Here is a 19,154-nt window from a genome sequence, read left to right on the forward strand (position 1 = left end):
TGTGCCAACCAGAAATATCTCCAGACATCATTAAACATCTGGGGAAAGTGGTTGAGAACTGCTGATGCAGACCAACTTCATGCACTGAAATATCTGGCCCAGGGGTCAGGGAGACCTGGGTTCAAATCAAACTCTGCTACTCACTAGCCTGTTAACCTTGCCCAAATAACCTGGCTTTCTTTATCCCCTGTCCCTTCCCTATGAAAATGAGAGTCATTACATCTCCCTTACAGGGCTGGTGATGATGAGAATACTCAAAACATACAAGATGTCTAGGTGGCACCCCAGTCACTGTTAGTTCCTTCTTTCCTTCCCCTTGCTCTCTCTGGCTGCTATTATTTCACCCACTATAACAGGGGTCCTCAAACTACGGCCCGCGGGCCACATGCAAATACAAATATTGTATTTGTTCCCATTTTGTTTTTTCACTTCAAAATAAGACATGTGCAGTGTGCATAGGAATTTGTTCATAGTTTTTTTTTTTAAACTATAGTCCATCCCTCCAACAGTCTGAGGGACGGACAGTGAACTGGCCCCCTGTTTAAAAAGTTTGAGGACCCCTGCACTATAACCTCAGGAAGATAGGAGAAGGCAGATGAAGAAAGGGAGCATACACTCGTAACTGTACTGGAGGAATGGTTCTCACACTAGGACATTAAATACACAGCTACATTCTTCAGAAGCAACTATCTGCAAATTGTACCTAAAAGAGGAATCAGGATTATAAAGATATATTCTACTTACAAATATTCTTAGAAAACACTCCTAAGTCTTCCAAACATTTTGTGAATATTCTATAACTACAGCTGTAATCATACTTATCAATGTCCAGCTGGATCTCAATTAAAAAAATACTTTTATTGATTTCAGAGAGGAAAGCAGAGGGAGAGATAGAAACATCAATGATGAGAATCATTGATCCACTGCCTCCTACATGCCCCCCACTGGGGATCAAGTCTGCAATCTGGGCAGTGCCCTGATCAGGGGAATCGAACCATAACCTCCTGGTTCATAGGTTGACGGTCAGTCACTGAGCCACACCGGCTGGGCCAGCTGGGCCTCAATTTAAGAAAACTTTGTAGCCCTGGCCAGGTAGCTCAGTTGGTTCAAACATCGTCCAGACATGCCAAGGTTACAAGTTTGATCTGGGTCAGGGCACAGAAAAGAATCAATCAATGAATGCATAAATAAGTGGAACAACAAATTGATGTTTCTCCCTCTCTCTCTCTAAACTCAATAAAAAAGTCTTTGTAAAACAATATCCTTATTTAACACCCTAAGGGAACCTATTTGTATTACAAAAGGGTACCCCTCCCCCATGCTTTTAGAGAGCTTTCTTAACACATCTAAAACATAGTGCTATTTATTTTTTATGAGGCTGGCATTATCCTAATTCCAAAACCAGATAAAGACACTACAAAGAAAGAGAATTACAGGGCAATATCCCTGATAAACATAGATGCTAAAATTCTCAACAAAATATTAGCAAATCAGAACCAGCAATTGATTAAAAAGATCATACACCATGATCAAGTGGTATTTATTCCAGGGATGCAAAGCTGGTACAATATTCACAAGTCAATAAAGGTGATACATCACACAAACAAATTGAAAGACAAAATCACATGATCATATCAATAGACGCAGAAAAAGCATTTGACAAAAAATGAAACTAGACCATCAACTTATACCATGTACAAGAATAAACTCAAAATGGATAAAAGACCTAAATGTAAGTCATGAAACTATAAAAATCTTAGAAGAAACCATAGGCAGCAAAATTTCAGACATCTCTCATAGCAATATGTTTACCTGTTTACTGATACATCTCCTAGTGCAAATGAAACTAAGGAGAAAATAAACAAATGGAACTACATCAAAATAAAAAGCTTCTGCACAGCAAAAGAAACCATCAACAAAATGAAAAGAGAGTCCATTGCATAGGAGAACATATTTGTCAATGATACATCCAATAAGGGGTTAATATCCAAAATATATAAGGAACTCATACACTTTAACAAAAGGAAGACAAACAATCCAATTTAAAAATGGGCAAAGAACCTAAATAAACACTTCTCCAAAGTGGACATACAGATGGCCAAGAGACATATGAAAAAATGCCCAAAGTCACTAATCATCAGGGAGATGTAAATTAAAATGACAATGAGGCTATCACCTCACACCTGTCAGAATGACTATCACCAACAAATCAACAAATGACAAGTGCTGGCAAGGATGTGGAGAAAAGGGAACCCTAGTACATTGCTGGTGGGAATGCAGACTGATACAGCCACTGTGAAAAACAGTATGGAGGTCCCTCAAAAATTTTAAAATGGAGCTGCCATTTGACCCAGTGATCCCATTTCTAGGAGTATATCCTAAGAATTCTGAAACACCAATCAGAAAGAATATACGCACCCCTATGTCCATAGCAGCACAATTTACAATAGCTAAGATCTGGAAATAGTCCAAGTGCCCATCAGTAGATGAGTGGATAAACAAGCTGTGGTACATTTACACCATGGAATACTATGCAGCAGTAAAAAAGAAGAAACTCTTACCCTTTGAGACTGCATGGAGGAACCTGGAGAGCATTATGCTAAGCAAAATAAGCCAGTCAGAAAAAGACAAGTGTCACATGATCTCACTCATATGTGGGATCTAATGAACAAAATAAATTCATGAACAAAATTCATCCAGAGATATAGAAGCATGGAACAGACTGCAGAATCTCAGGGGGAAGGTGGGGTGAGGGAATGGGGGTTGGGGGGGAGAGATCAACCAAATAACTTGTATACATATATGAATAACCCATGGACATAGACATAGGGTGGTGAAGGCCTGGGGCAGAGGTGGGGCAGGGTAGAAGAGGTCAATGGGGGATAAAAGGGGACATATGTAATACTTTCAACAATAACGATTTAAAAACTTAAAACACACACACAACATAATGCTATTTATAAAAGACTGGTTTACAGAGGACTCAGAAACACCAAATATAATGGCTATTAGTCTAAATACAACTATTTTATACAGTGGGTCAAAGGGGCATTTTTAACCCCTTATTTATAAATTACTTGTGTGTGTGTATATATATATATATATATATATATATATATCTTTTTTGACATTAAGACCTCAAAGTGAGCGCTAAGGGAATTACAATTAGCTTTTCCCCTCCCCCGCCCCATTTTTAACAGCTTTATTGAGGTACACTTTGTATACCATGAAGGTCACCCATTTTAAGAATACAACTTGGGCATTTTTAGTAAATTTACAGAATTGTGCGACCATCGCCACAATCCAGTTTTAGAAACTTGTCAGCACCCCAAATTGATTAGCTCTTAATAGCATTCTCAGGGTGTAGGAAAATGCTTTTTGATTTCCTGGTCCAAATGAATAGGCCTAGAGGCATCTGTGAGAGAATGAGGGCAAGTTAAAGTTAGTCTTCATAGCTTTTAAACCAGATCCTCATCCTAAATCCATTGACTTTAAAGCTTTTGACACTTGGCCCCAAGCTGACTACCAAGTGAAGTGTGGGTCTGTGGGTGGGGAGGGGAAGATGGAGGGGAAATCCTCTGCTTCCTCAAGTGAAAAAGGGGTGGTGTCCATTTAAAGAGATGGAAGTGGGAACAGTTTGATAAGACTCAAATAGAATGGGAAAAAACAAGTTAAAACAAAGAAGGCAAGCAACTGAAGAAGAATGAGAAGGTCTTTTTATAAGTCAATTAGTTGAAACTAGATGCTTAGTTCCCAGGCTGCTTCCCACCTGGAGGCTGGCTGCCTTGTGCTTTAGTGGAAAAGAAATGGGAAGTCTCCGCAGTATTGAAGTATAACAATAAATCCCGCCATGCCAGGGGAACTGCAATATATGGCATAATAAAAGTAAATGTTATGGCACTTGACTTCGAAGCCTATAATCTCCTATTCAATTGGAACATAGAGTCTTCCGTCAGCAAGAGAAAACCGGACAATTTAATTTTTGCTTCTATTCATGCACAGGCCTGTGTTGGAGCTCATCTATGTTTTCTATTATGTTCCTTGAAATATGGCTGTGTAGTTTGATACAAACAATATCTCAAACTGACATCAACAACTAAGTTTGGGACCAACTGATTTCATTCTAAATTACCGTGGGCTGACAGATGCTGGTAGCTACCCACACAGGGTCTGAAAAAGCCATGTTCTCTAATTTAATATCATAATAATTTAAAATTATAGCTTTATTAAGAGGAACATATTTATTTATAGCTAACACTGAAGATTGCGAATGGCTTTCAGGACTGTGTTCTGCTATTCACTGCAGCCCACATTTGGACAGCTTCAATTGTCTGAAGCACTAACAAAACATTCTGGTACAAGTAATTTCCTTCTTGATTCAAAGCAATAAACACATGCCACAAAAGCAGAGATACAAAAGCAGCCCTGAAGAGAGCCAGTCGCTCTGCAATGTCCTATTCTTCTAAAGAGCACGTCTGCATTTGGGCCTAAAGACATTTTGCTCAAAATCCTCTCGTCCCTTTATATACGGTACATAAATTATATTTCAATAAAGCTGTTATTGGCTCCTGTGATGTTGCAAGATTCCACTTTTCCTTTATATACATGTGGGCTTCCCGCAGCAGGATTTGATCTTCAGCTCTAGGTTCTTTTTTCTCATGGTAAGGATTTTCTTTTTCTTGTTGGCTTTATCACTTCTACACAAACATTAGAAATAAGCATCTCTATCTTTTTGCAGCCCACCCAGTGATTTTATATAATTTTTGAAGACAAGCTGAGGAAGTTGGTAGAGATTTGGTGTTCTTTACAGATACAGAAGCTGAAGTTCAGAGTCTGTAGTTTATAGAAGGCCACCCAGCCAAGCAGCAGCAGAATCCGCAGCACTCAAACCCAGGTGTGCAGACTCCAACTCTATGTTCTTGTCTCATGGAAAGTCCTAATCCCTTCCTGCCATCCTGCCTGCCTCCCCAGCCTCAGCCCTCCATTTCATCCTTCATCCAGCACTGACATGGGGATGTCTGACCAAAGCTCAAACTCAACATGCTTCAATGAATTCATCACATTTGCCCCCAAACCAGTTCTTCCTCCAGACATGCTTATTTCTACCCAACTCAGTTTTTCCCCAGCCACCCAACTTTAAAACCTCATAACTAACAAATCATTCTCTCCTCCTACCCACTCCCAAATCCAATCTGTTACAGAGGCCAAGCCATAATGCTCTCGCATTGCTGCTTCTTCATCTATCCCTTCTTTCACAATTCTTTTGTGAGCAGTTTAATTCAGGCTCTCTCTCACTGTCTCTCATTGGAACTATCAAATAATCTGACTCTTGACACCCATATTTTCTTCATCTCATTTGTCCCAAAAGCTCCATCAGCGATATCTGAATTTTTTGACCTGATCATGTTCCTTCAGTGTCAACCATCAATGGCTCCCACTGCCTGCAGTCAATTACAAATCCATCCCTCTCCAACTCAATCCAGTCCTGACTTCCATTTCTAGTCTCCTCCTCCTCACCCTCCCGCCAATGCCAGAATAAACACTCTACTGTAGCCAGGCCGAATCTATGCTCAGCTATCAGCAGTCCCCATGTGATTCCCTGTACATCTCTGCCTCTACCTAAGCAAATCTAACTTCCAAATCCAGGTAAGTCTGTCCCCCTTCACAGAGCCTGCCCTCATACCCTGGGTACCAAGAAGCATTCCCAACTCTGAGCAGCATTACTTTCTACCACTCAGTCATCATTTATACAGACCATCAGTGTTACTTCACTTTTTATTTGCTATCTTAGGGGCCCAAAGAGACCCCAACACCCTGGAAAGCAGGGCCTGTGTGTGAGGTAGCCATTCAGCCTTGCACTTGAGTAGTAGGCACTCAAGTATGTAGTGGTTGATTTCATAAGGGCCAATTATCATTTCTCACAATGCAAATAACATATATGTTAAATTATTAGCTTCAGGAACTATAGTTTTCTGGTATAGTCTTCTTGTAAAAATAAGAGCAAACTAAACCTCAGTATTTCTTTATGGACTTCCTAACACATACAGCTGGTGCTTAGCTTCCACAGTATGAAAAGATTCCATAGACTAACCCCTTCTATCAATGCCTCAACATTTACAAACTAGCTTGTTAGACTGAAAAACATGAAATTCATATTTTGGCGATAGCCACCTTAGTCATCTCCAGACCCAAAGAAAACGAAGGTCTGAGACCAATGTTCTTCACAAGCAAGGCACAGCCCTGTATATTCTGGAGGTGGGAGAATACCTCCCTTCTTATGGGAGGCCGCACACACACAACAGTTAACAGTACCTTCGCTGACACTGTGCCCACCCCTGCCTTGAAATGGGGCCTGAATGCTAAACTGCAGCCACAGAACCAAAACTTAATCAGGCTCATTCCAATGATTCCTTTTCATTTACAGCCAATAACTGCTTTGTTCTTCCCTGCCCTTTAACCAGGTCAAATGCTACAGCAGGCCAGAGTTTCTATTATTATTGTGACAGCCCAAACTGTCAGAAGCTCTTGGTCATGTTTCCTGACTGAGCTTCTCAAAAGCTGACTGAGGATATAGAACAGTTTCTGGAAACAAGACAAGTACTTTTGGTGTTTACAGTGACAGTGACACATCCTACCCCCAAGCCCTCACAGATCAGATCAGAGACTGTAGGTCAGCAGTTTGGAAGATGCAACTCTTTTTGCAGGTTCAGAAGAAAATGGCAACCCAGCAGAGGAGTAACCTCAGGTGATGAGAATGTGTGTGTTAGGTGCTCTGGTGCCTCTTACAGGGCCTGCCAACTATCAGACATTTGTTTCTAAATTGAGCAGCCAAAGTAAATGATGCTAGAAATCTTCCACGTCCAATCAATCCCTAATAGTGGCTGCCAGAGGTTAGGGAAGAGGAGGGGTAAAGGGGAGGTGGGTGTGGTTAAAAAAGGCAACAGAGGGATCCTACTGGCGATGGAATGTTCTGTATCTTGACTGTGGTGGTAGATACACAAATCTACATGTGACAAAACTACACAGAACTAAATACACACAAGTACTAGCAAAACTGGGGAACCTGGTAGACTATATTAACATCAATATAGTCTGGGTTGTGATCATGCACTACAATTCATAAGATGTTACCATAGGGGGAACCTGGGTAAAGGGTATGTGGATCTCTGCATTATTTCTTATAACTGCATGCAAAATCTATACTTATTTTGAAATAAAAAATTTTAATTTAAAAAAGGCAAATTCCAAAATGTAGCCCCCTCTCTTCTGTAGAATATGAGAGAGTGCTAACTTATGACCATGATAGGTACAAATAAAAGATGTAAAGTTAAAACAAATTAGTCCTTGAATTTGAACTTCTTAAAAAGGCTGTCACCCAAGTGAAACCAACAGTGGCCTCAACCAGCACACATGTGACCTCAAACCCACCCATGCATATCCCCAAAAGACCCTCCAACTTTTTTACCCACAGAGACTTTAACTACTTTCCAATTTATCACATGGTGGTATCTTGACCTTGGGAAAACTCACCCATGTTCTGAACTAAGTGGCAATTATTATACCAAAGCTCATTTTAATTCAAAGTCAAAACACTTAGTGCTGTGTTCACAATGAACTCTGCCATTCTGCATTTTCACCCATTGACCTCATTACATTAAAAGCATAAATCACTGGAAAATATGAATATAAGTGCTAATGCCCACTTTTACAAAAAGGTTTATTCATCATTTCTTTTCATTGGACCTTGCAAGGAATTTGTAAGGCCGGGAGAGTAAAATTCCCAAGCATTGTGTTTTAATGTGGGAACCACCATCGCTTCCCTTGTTTACAAAACTGCAACACCTAAAACCAACCAGGGCTGTTAGCCTTGCATTTAAATAGCTGTGTTAGTTCTCACCAGATTGCTTGAAGGGGAAAACTGAACTCTTTAGCTCCTTCAAAATTGTGCAAAGAAAAGCAAGAATGTTCTCCTTACTCACCGATGTCATTGCTGCGGTCCGAGAGATCCTTGTCCAGGATACCGGATAGCGAACTGCCAACCAAATCAATCTTTGCACCGTCACCCCTACATTCAAAACACAAGTCCAGGCATTTAATAATTGGTGTGTGTCCTTGTCATTTTGTCAGCTTTCTTGTTGCACGCGAGTTAAGGAGTGCGCTGTGTGGGGGGCAGGTGGCACTGTCGCCTGTGAGGAACTCAGTAGGAGCCAAGGAGTTTTCCAGCCACACTGGCCTTGGTGCAAAGCGACGGACAGACTGGAGGCCCCCCTCTCCAGCACACATTTTCAAAGATGGCTATTTTAATAATGACTGTTCAGCAATGCACCTTTAGCCACAAACCCTCCTGCTGGTACACAGGGTACAACACAGGCCCTGCCCCTGTCTCCTGGCCAAATAAGCACCAGCAAACAGTAACTGGGAGCTTCCCTTTTAAGGACTAAGGAATGTAGCCAATGCTGCTTGTCAAAGGTCAACTACTTTTAACCTTGAGGAAAAGGTTTGCTGGCCTGGGGCTGAGACATCAGCTAGGCTGTTGACAGGCGCAAGGTGTCAAGTTGAGATCTGGCAGCCTGAAAGCTGGCACTGGGGACAGGCTGTAAAATTAGACAGCTCTTGGGTGGGTGCCCCCATGCCCGTCAGGACACGGGTGACTTCCCTCTGTATTTGGGCAAGGAGGAGCCCTTGGGGATAGGAATAGGCCTCCAAGATGATGAGAGAAACAACCCATTCATGCACGAGCAGAAGGTTCTTCCAAATTCCTCCAAAAGGGCAGCTCCCAAATGAGATTATCCAAGGTCTGTGATGGCAGCGAAATCAGAAAAAAAAATGTTGCCTATAAAATGAGAGGGAGAAGCCAAGCAGTTGTTCCCAGGAAAGCAACAGAAATAGTCCATCTTATGGCTTCCAGCAGTCACATTGGCCTGATGCCAAACCACACAATGAGGAACAGATGGGGGTATTGAGAGAGCCAAACCAGGTGGTACCTACTCTGGAGGGGCTTATGGTCTCAATGGTAGAAAGAGACAGACAACCACAAGCCTAAATTGTATAGGCTGGCTGTGTAATATACAGGCACATCAAAACCCTTTGGGGAGGATGGGTTCAGTGCAGGGGATATGCATGGCAGTCCCAGGGCACATGGAGGTGGTGGCATTACAGTTGGGCCTTGGAGAAAAAAGGAGTGAGGATATCAGTAAGACACATGATAGAGCAAGGATCCAGGGTGGTCAGAGGTCCCAAGGCTAAAGCCTGAGGTCTCCAGAGAGTAGTGAAAGGAGAAAGGTTGGCAAAGGTCAGACTGCTGAGCTGAGTACCACAGGGTTCAGTCTGTCCTGGAGGTAAAGGGAGGCAGAGGGAAACTGAAGTAGATCTATAAACCTGGAGGTAAGGGAGGGAGTTGACAGGGACGACTCCTGGGTTTCTCACTCAAGAGGAGTGGTGGTGGTAGCACACAGTGTGACATGCATATCCTGTGATGGTAGAGAATACCCAGTGAAAGGAAGTAAGCCCCCATCAGTTCCCAAACAAACAAGACTGACTCAACCTCAAGCATAACCTCAACCACCCTCAACTGAAGACAAGCAGAGGTGAGAATTCTGGGGAACCAGGGCTGAGCCAAATGGCTTGGTCTTCACCAAGAGAAAATTACAACTCTTAGACTGACTGTGTGTGTGCATTATGAGACTCGTTGGACTTTTCTGAGCGCAGTTGAAAATTCTGAGCTTGGTTGAATCAGAGTTCAAGGAGAATGTGGACTACTGTACTTGAAAAGGGGAAGCAGCTTGAACTTCACAGCAGAGCCTTTGTTTCCCACCTCATCCCAACACCTAAGGTGGTGGGGGCCCTCTTAGGCCAGGTTACTGTAGCAGATTGCCCCTCCTTCCTTTGGTTACCAAAGCTCAGGCCCCACAGGGCACAATCCCTTGGACAGATGCCAAGCCAACAGGAACGATGGGATTGAGGACCTTTATTTCAAAACATTTCATTGGGAGAGCCCATTAATTTGAATGTAACTTTCTGAATGAAATGTTTTAGAAATGAAGTAGGAAAGCATTTTTAATTATTTTTAATTATTTTATTTTTTGCTTTGTTAATCCTCACCTGAGGATATTTCCCCATCGATTTTTAGAGAGTGGAAGGGAGGGGGAGAGACAGAGAGAAACATCGATGTGAGAGAGAGACATCAATTGGTTGCCTCCAGCATGTACCCTGACCAGAGTCGGGGATTGATCCTGCAAGGCAGGTACATGCCCTGGAATGGAACCTGGTACCCTTCAGTCCGTGGGCTGACACTCTATCTACTGAGCCAAACCTCCTAGGGTAAGCATTTTTATTTTTAAAAGTCTTCAAGGAACTTAATATTATTTTGTATTTATGGAGCCTGAATGATTTGGTGCTGTCTTCCTCCACACTAACAGACTGAACTCAAGTTACACTCACAGCCAGACAGTTCTGTCCTTTTGGGAACACACCAAGGACCTAAAACGTAAAGAACACGTGTTCTGTCCACAGAAACAGGTCATTCAGGGAACAAAAGTCCAGTTAATTCCATTGGGCTGCTTTTTTTTCTTGGCCAAAGGGGAGGATGGTCTAAGGTGACACCCTGGTAGGCAGCTGGGGGAAACATCAGAGGGGGTGTTGGTGGAGAGGAGCTTTGCACAGCAGTTAAGGAGCTGCATTGCAGAACGAGTTGGCTGCTTTGGAACATGTGGTTTATTTGTGCATTTTGGTCACTGTGACTCTTGGAGCTGCAATTTCCCTCTTTGATTTGACAGCTGGAAGCTTCCAGTCAAATGAAAGCCTATCTTGAGGGACTGTGGAGAACCCTATTGCACATTACAGGCATACCTCGTTTTATGCTGCTTTGCTTTATTGTGCTTCACAGATGTTTGTGTTTTATTTTTTACAAATCAAAGGTTTATGGCAACCCTGCAACAGGCCATTTAGCGCCATTTTCCCAATAGGCTTAGCTTTTTTTTTTTTTTTTTAACAATAAAGTATTTTCAAATTAAGTTATGTGCACTGTTTTTTTCAGTCAAAATGCTATTATTGCACATTTAATATACTACAGTATAGTGTAAACATAACTTTTATACATACTGGGAAACCAAAAATTTGTGTGACTTGCTTTATTGCAATACCTGCTTTATTGTGGTGATCTGGAACCAAACCTGCAATATCTCTGAGGTCTGCCTGCCTATCTGCACTGTGCTCATCTTATCTTGGACTGTATTACTTTTCTACCCTTACTTCCACTTTACTGTTGCTCTCAACTAATTTTTGAAAGTTATCTCAAAGCCTTTGGCGAATAGTGCAGGATAAAAAGAAGTAATTTTAAAGAAGAGGATGTATATCCTCTTGATGTTCATCTGCTTTAATCTGGGAGTAAATGCTAAAGAAATATTCCAAAACACCCAAATGGGTTTTGCAGGTTAATATGTCTATCACAGTGCTATTCATAATAATGAAAAACTGAAAAAAACTGAAAACTTTCATAAACAGGAGAACAGTAGAATAACCTATGGCATTTGGCAGACTTTTATATAGCCATTGAAATAATGTTTATAAACAGTTTATGACAACAGGATGTTATGATGTTATAATGTCAAGGAACAAAGGCAAGTTTAAAACACCTCAATGCACATACACCCATGTGCACTTCTGATATATTAGGAAGAGGGATTTTTTTAAGAGACTGGAAGAATATTTAGTAGTTATTCCAGGGTAGTCTGATGGGTGATTTCTAACATCAAGTTCAGCAGTTGGTACATGGCAGGCTAAAAAACACTTGTGGATTTAATGAACATTTGCCTTTTTTTTTTCTAAAATGGGAATGCATTATTTATTTGTACAATAAATGCGTTTTTTCCAAAAGACAAAATTATATGACATTCACTATGATCATAGCTATGCAAAACCAATAAAACAAACCAAGTCATACACAGGAAAAAGATGGGAAAGAAAAAGTCCAAAATGTTAATAGTAGTTGTCTCTGGGATAAAACTATAGGTGAATTTTTCCTTCCTTTTAAAGTTCATTTTTAATATTAGAAACTGTACAATTCTTGCAGCTTCTTCTCTTTCTCCTTTTCTCCCCAACCATGTCATCAAGGTAAAAGGTGAGATTGCCCGCCTCTGCTGCAAGCTCTCCTTTAAGAGTCTCCCCCACCACAGATGCCCATGTGATCACCTGGAACTACAACTGGAACTCACCTGGGGTGAGTTAAAATTCCTAGACTGAGAGGCCCAGGTCATGAGGACCCACCCTGAAGAAATAGGCAGTGCCATCTCTGAGTGACCCCTCCCCATATTCTGAAGTACCAGCCACATTCTGATAGGAAGGAGATTGGGATCCCCTATCTCTCTACTGAGCTCTGATCCTTCATACCAAGAGCCAGACCCAGGCTTTCAGCTAAAATTATCTTCTATACAGGGCCAGAAGCAAGACTATTTTGAAAACACAGTAGGTGTAGTTTTAAAAAAAGTCTGATCCTTCCAAGTAGGGAAGCTGCAGCTGGTGTTTTGACAGTGTTCAGACTGTGGGTGTGGAAGCGTTTTACAAAGTCTATTTGTAAATGCCTTCACTGTATTTATAGACTCTTACAACAATGCTAATGAGTTTTAGTTCTGAAAAATACCAGAATTTCTGAAATTCTCCAAAGCATGTGTTTGGAGCGGCTGATGCCCAATGAGGTTTCAGTCCTCAATGGTCCTTGCTCTCCTCCAGTCTGCCTAACACAGAGATACCATTTTGCCAAGAAGGATGTTACTAAATTGAACAAAAGAGAAAAAAAGCCCATCCTTTTGTAATTTACTAGCTCTTATGAGGGTTTTTGTGTGGTGAGCTTCTCCATCCACAGCTGTTAAATAAAAGGAGAAAATATAAGAAAGCAGGTATATCACCATACACCAAAGATAACATTGTTATTTTCTTGTATTTTTATCAGCAGTTTTAGTTATGGACACTTAAAACACAGGAGTACGATAGATAACTAGCAGCTAAGAGTCTCCTTGCTTTACTGGACAGGAACCTAAATCACAGAGAATGAGTTGACTAGCCCAAGGACACCCAGCAGGATGGAGTGGAACCTACAATCCCATAGAAATGACAGCAACAACTGATAACTGATGGCCTACCATGAGCCAGGCATGAGGATTGCCCCTTTTATATGTTATTCAATCATCAGAACCACCCCCTTGAAATATCTACTCTGCCTCAAGGACACAGAGCTGCACTGCCCAGAGCCTCCTTCAGTGAAGGGCTGGATATTCCTGCTTGTAGGAATGCTTTTGGTTCCTCCAGGGACCACCCCAGCTGCAGAGAGCCACCTCGACTGAGGTAAACCTTTTCCAGGGTGGACTACAACACACACTATAAAAGTCTTGCCCATTTCAGTCCAACACAGAACAACTTGGAGGAACTATTTTAGCTTCAAAGCTCCCTGTGGAGTTGGCTGAGGCTTTGGTGAGCCAGTATTACAACCTGACTTCTCCCTCTAATCAAGTTTCCTTCTTCCTTCAGTGAGCCCCAAGCCCTAAAACAGATCCTGCATACTCAATGCTGCCTCGGAGTCTTTTTCCTGGAGAACCTTAGCTGTGATCCCCTTATTTTCATTATATAGATCAGGAGATGGAGGCTCAGTAAGATTAAGTCACTTGCTGACAAAAGGTTATAAAAGTAGTAGAGTAGTGAGGTCTGGGTTTGAACCTACTAACTTTAACTCCAGAGCCAAGCTCTTGACCACTTCTCAAAGCTGCTTCAATTGGCCTCCTGGTCACAGGGCTGGTGAGTCATCAAGGATGCCAGGTAGCCTGCCACCACTTCTCACTGCCAGCTGTGTGAATCACCTTTGCTCCCCAAGTTAAAAAGTACTAGTGATAAACAAAGATCACACACCTAAAAAAAAAAATCACACACGTAACCTACCCTGAAGGCCTGCTCTTCCCACTTAGACTTGAGACATGAGATTGAGTATGTGCATAGTCAGAAACGTGGAAGGTGTGCCATGTGCATCCCTTGAGAACATGAGCTCAGCCAGTGGCATGGCCCAATTTAGCCCAAGTTGGGACAGTTAAGCCAAGACATGTGGCCTGGAAAAGGTGTTGGAGTGCACAGGAAGCCAAGGCAAGGAAACAAGTAAATAAATAAATTAGCAGCATTAACAGCAGCAACAAAAAACTACCAAGATGACCCTACAGCCCTTCTAGAAGTGAGTGGTGATGAAGGGAAAAAGAGTGAACACACTGATTCCCATTGAACAAAAAAAGATCCCACATCCCGATGATGACTCTTTGGAAGTCCTTTCTCCCTGCCATCAGAAGGATCTATTACTACAATGCAAATGTTTGGGCTTTAACTGTCTAAAAATTGTTATAGGGAGGGAAAGAGCTGGGAAGAGAAGAAAAGGAAAATAAATAGAAAATGCCCATCCCCTGCGCTCAGGAAACCACTGAAGTGCACACCGAGAATTCTGTTTTTCTCTAGCTTTCATCCCCACCCCGGGGGTTATCAACTCAGGTGGACAATGGCAGATGTCAAATATGAAAATCCTAGAGAAATGACTTGGGTTGCCCCGTCTCTTTCTTGCTCCAACTCCACAACCTTGTTTTACCACCCTCTTCTAATGCAAAACTACCAGGTCCTATAATTCACTTCCCTTGTCCACTGAGGATGAGAGGCCAATAGCTTTTCTGGCTGCCCACTCATCACATCTCAGGCTTGGGCTCTGACTACTAAAACTGAATAGAGATCATTCAGCTCAAGCCCTAATTTTATTGCAGACAAGGGTCCTGTGCTCCAAGGGTAGGCGTTATGTGCCCAAGGCCACGCAAGTAATTGGTGGCAGAGCTGAAACCAGATGGAAGGTTCCTGATGCCCAGTCGTATCTTTGCCCATCACACTTGGGATGGCAATAATCAAAATGAGCATCCACATGCATATGTTTTATGTTTCTAGAGATTTTTTTTCTCTCTTAAATAAACAAGTATAAGAGGGCTCTGTCTGTGCAAGAAGCAGATGTGACGCCAGTCCTTTGTTAATATTCTGCACAGGGAAGTTGCCGCCAGGGGAGATTGAATCCTTCCATCAGGAAAGGACAAAATTGTAGCAGCAGTAAGCCAGTTTCCTTCACTCATCAGCCTCCTTCCCCTTTCCCAGAAATCCGGATCCAAATGCCCTGCTGATATCTGTGGAGTCCCTGTATATCTACTTGATGGCCAAGAATGTCCCAGGAATCACAGACACGTTTTTACTGCAAACTTTCCAGTTAAACGTGGGACAGCTTGAGCCAGGCCAGGAGTGCAAGGAGTGGGAAACAGGATGGTTTTCCTGGCAGCTCTCCCCTTGCACTGCGTCCTTGTTTGGATGAGCACAAACAAACGTGGCTATTTATAGTTGGTGAAGACACATTGGAAGGTGATGGGACACTGCCCACTCAATTCTCCTCCAAATTTCTGTTCTTTGTGCAGACTCTGCAGGCGTGTATGGAAATAGGCCTTGCTTCGGAGCTCATCCAGAGCACGAAAAGCTCACACCTCCCTAAGGCAAAAGGATGATGACATCTGCAGCTCTCATCTGCAAAACCACAGCTGGGCATCTCAGAGAGGCAAGGGGCTTTAAAGATGCCTGGAGGAGGGGAACTTTGAGAAAAGTTTGTGGGGGTGCCAGTGGAGGAAGAGTGTTCAAAGCAATAGCCCATGGAAAAAGCATTATATGAACCAATTAGCACTGTGTCTGTGTGAGGTGTCTCTACATCCTACTGTTTCCTTGCCCAATTCTGGCCATCACTGGCAGGAAAATCAACGTGCCTCTGTCTGGACTGGGACTAAACCCTGTCACTACTGTTGGTTCTTGCTGCAGGGAATAAAATTCATTCTAAGTGTGAGTGGAAAGAAGGAAAGAGAGAAGGTTAGACACACTAATGAAATAAGGTCAGCAAATAATGCAGACAAGGTAATGGCTCAATGGAATTTCTATGCTCTAGAAATCAACTGTCCTCCCTCAGTCCCTAGCCTTCCCTGAGTCCTGACTCCCCTGACTCTCTTGCTGCCTCTGGGGGAGGCTGCTCAAGCTTCCACCCCCGAGAGGCCTCCTGATGTGCTCTTTGAGGGGGGTCCATATTTCCTTACTCCCGCAGAGCTACCAAGCCTGACCTGTTTGGCACCATGAAGGAACCCCTATCCCACCAAAGCTACCCACTAAGTTCTCTCAGGTGAGGGAAAGAAGCACGTGTGTATTTGCTGAGTGCCTCTCAAATGCCAGGCAAGAACCAGGATCCTCAGGTACGGTGGCTTGTTTAAATCTGCATACCTGGGCAAGGTAGGCCTCATTGTGTCATTTTGCCGAGGCAGAAACTGAGACCCAGGGAAGTGTGTGCACCTGCTCAAAGTCACAGGGTAAATAAGTAGAGGGGTGGGTTTTTGATCCTAGTGTGCCTGGCTCCAAAGCAATGCGTGGGCAGGAACCATGTCTGGCCTAGTTACCATGGTTAACGATTACCTAGAAAAGGGCCTGGCCAAATGTAGGCACCTGATGACTATGCATATAGGTGCACATGCACACATACCATCCTCTCTCATCAGTGAATCCATATGTAAGCACCCATTTTCCATAACCAAGTTTCTCACAAGTTAAGTCTATATATCAGGGGTCCTCAAACTTTTTAAACAGGGGGCCAGTTCACTGTCCCTCAGACCGTTGGAGGGCCAGACTATAGTTTAAAAAAAACACAAAAAACTATGAACAAATTCCTATGCACACTGCACATATCTTATTTTGAAGTAAAAAAACAAAACAGGAACAAATACAATATTTGTATTTGCATGTGGCCCGCGGGCCGTAGTTTGAGGACCCCTGCTATATATGCTTGATGGCCTACACATTCTCTCTTCAACTCACCCCAAGTCTGTCTCTTGCCCCAAATGATTGTGCAGAAATGCCTCAACTGGGATCACTGAGAGCCAACTATTGCCCAAAGCCCATGGGTGTGTTTTAGTCTTGCCTGGTGCTCACTATATTGGTGGTTCTCACAGCTTGTTCAGCCAACCAGTACCATTAGCAACAATTGGAGCTCCCTAGAAATACAAACTCTCTGTCCTTAACCCAGCGCTACTGATTACAAACTTGGGGGAGCTTCGATCTCTGTTTTAACAAGCCCGCAGGTGATTACAGTGCACCCTCAACTGTGAGACCCATGGATCAATAGTTGTTCCACCTTCTCTTCTTCCAGCTTCCATGACATCATGCTGCACTTACCCTTTTCAATGGCTCCTAGTTCTTCCTCCACCCGATAAACAATTTTCCCCACTGTTGTCTTTACTCTCTTCTTTTCTCCATAATCTCCTGGAGTGATTATAGCCATTCCATGCTTATAACTGCCATTTATGAGCCAACAACACCCATCTCTATAAGTTCTAGCCAAGATCTCTCTCCTGAATCCTTCAAAGGCATGTCTTGGTCCTGAATTGTAGAAAAACATCTAAGAATTCATCACTAGGGCTCTTTTAAAAGACATTTGGAATACTTGAGTAATCTAAACTCAAAATGAGGGCCCGAGCACCCACATGCACATTTTACCCGCCTTCTTAGGAAACAAGTGTATGCACTCTAGATATATTTCTCTTCCTCTTTTGTTTATTAATTGATTGATTAGTTTATACCTAGTAAGAATAAATAACTCTTTTTTAAATGCTTTATTTTGGTGGGCATGGGGGCCAGGCACCTCACAGAGCAATCAGGGCCTGGAAGCTTATTTTCTGCTAAATTGTAACCCCGGGGCTTTAGCAGTTCTGATGCCTGTGCAAATCTAAAGAAAAATTAATTTCCATGTGGGTAAGTTGGTCTCAAGAGAGATATCCACCCTTCTCTAAGCACTTAGTTGATGTTTGGCATATAAATGTTTACTTAATCTTTGCCTCAAGCTGCTCAACAGTCATTTATCTCCCAGTGTCTCTCTGAAATCCAGGGCTGTATTTTCATTACAAGTGAAAATGTTGCAACTGGCCCTCCCCACTGGATCCTGTGCTCCAGTTCTCCCAATTTAGCCCCCAGCCCTTCACAGAAAAAGTACCTGGTGTGTGAAAAATTTAAAGCAATAGGCCATGTCCAAGCAGTACAGGTCTGAGAAGTCACTAGGCTTCCTGCCCACAGCTTGGTGTCCAAGACCCAACGGAGATTCCTCCTCCAACAGATGCTTCCACATCTACAGTCAGTAGAAAGTGCCCTCTGGGATTCTTGAGCCATGGTAATCAACTCCTCATATCCAGAATGTCCTCACTGAATGGCCTGCTACCCCCCTGATTACTGAACCTTTCTTATCACTGATCAACTCCCAGAACATTGACATCCATCTGAGAGGACACTGGCTTCCAGAATATCAACCTTACCCCACTTCATATCTTGCCATCTTCCTGAGCCTATGACAGCCATGTAGGTAATCCATCTCCAATGGCAAGCCCCTCTTTCAGACCTACTTCACCTCTGAACTTATGAGCACCAACTTCATCTTTCTGACCAGCATCTCCTATACTTCTGACAATTGACTTCTTCCACTTCATCCTTGCTTACCTCACTTCCTCCTTATGTTTTTTTTTTAGCTTCCCCTCCATTCCAGACCCCTGTATATCACTCAAGGCCCCCAGACACCACTCGTCCCCATCCCCTGCCCTGCCAGTCACTTGCCCCCACTTAGAGAACAAGGGCTACTCCCTGCTGTAGCAACAATGGGCAAAGTTCATCCTTTCCTGCTCCAGCTTCCCCACTCTTTGGGAAGAAAAATAAATGTATTACAACTTGGGGTGTCTGTGTTTGTGAGATTAACAAACCTGTTCTGGTCTAGCCAGCCTGCTTCTACCTCTTTCCCTATTAGGCTTATTTTCTTTTGAAGGCACACACCTGATCTGCCCCTCAGGTTTCTGGCTTGCTGCCTCCCACTGCATGCAATTACTAGAGCTCAGAGCAGCCTGCTTCCTTAGATTTTTCCTCCAGAGTTTCCTTAGATTTTTCTTTTTTAAATTTTGGACCTTTCTCCCAGGTTTCAGGACCTCTTTTCACAGAGATTTCTGAACATATATTTATTAAATTGATAATTCACATTATTAGACATAGAACATTACATGTTCGTGTATGTGTGTACATACATATACAAAAGGTTTAGA

The 19,154-nt window shown here is 42.7% G+C and overlaps 1 protein-coding gene across 3 annotated transcripts in view; it reads right to left on the reverse strand.

Moving 5' to 3' along the window:
* The window catches only part of SH3KBP1 (SH3 domain containing kinase binding protein 1), a 337,141-nt gene that overhangs the window by 26,130 nt on the left and 291,857 nt on the right, over positions 1-19,154 (reverse strand). For all 3 annotated transcript variants that reach the window (XM_081115410.1, XM_081115409.1, XM_081115411.1), the window contains one exon: positions 7,980-8,065. In XM_081115410.1, the coding sequence (XP_080971536.1) occupies positions 7,980-8,065 (86 nt within the window). The remainder of the gene's footprint in view (positions 1-7,979; positions 8,066-19,154) is intronic.

The sequence above is a fragment of the Myotis nattereri genome, assembly GCF_964212035.1.
Source record: "Myotis nattereri genome assembly, chromosome: X".
NCBI lineage: Eukaryota > Metazoa > Chordata > Mammalia > Chiroptera > Vespertilionidae > Myotis > Myotis nattereri.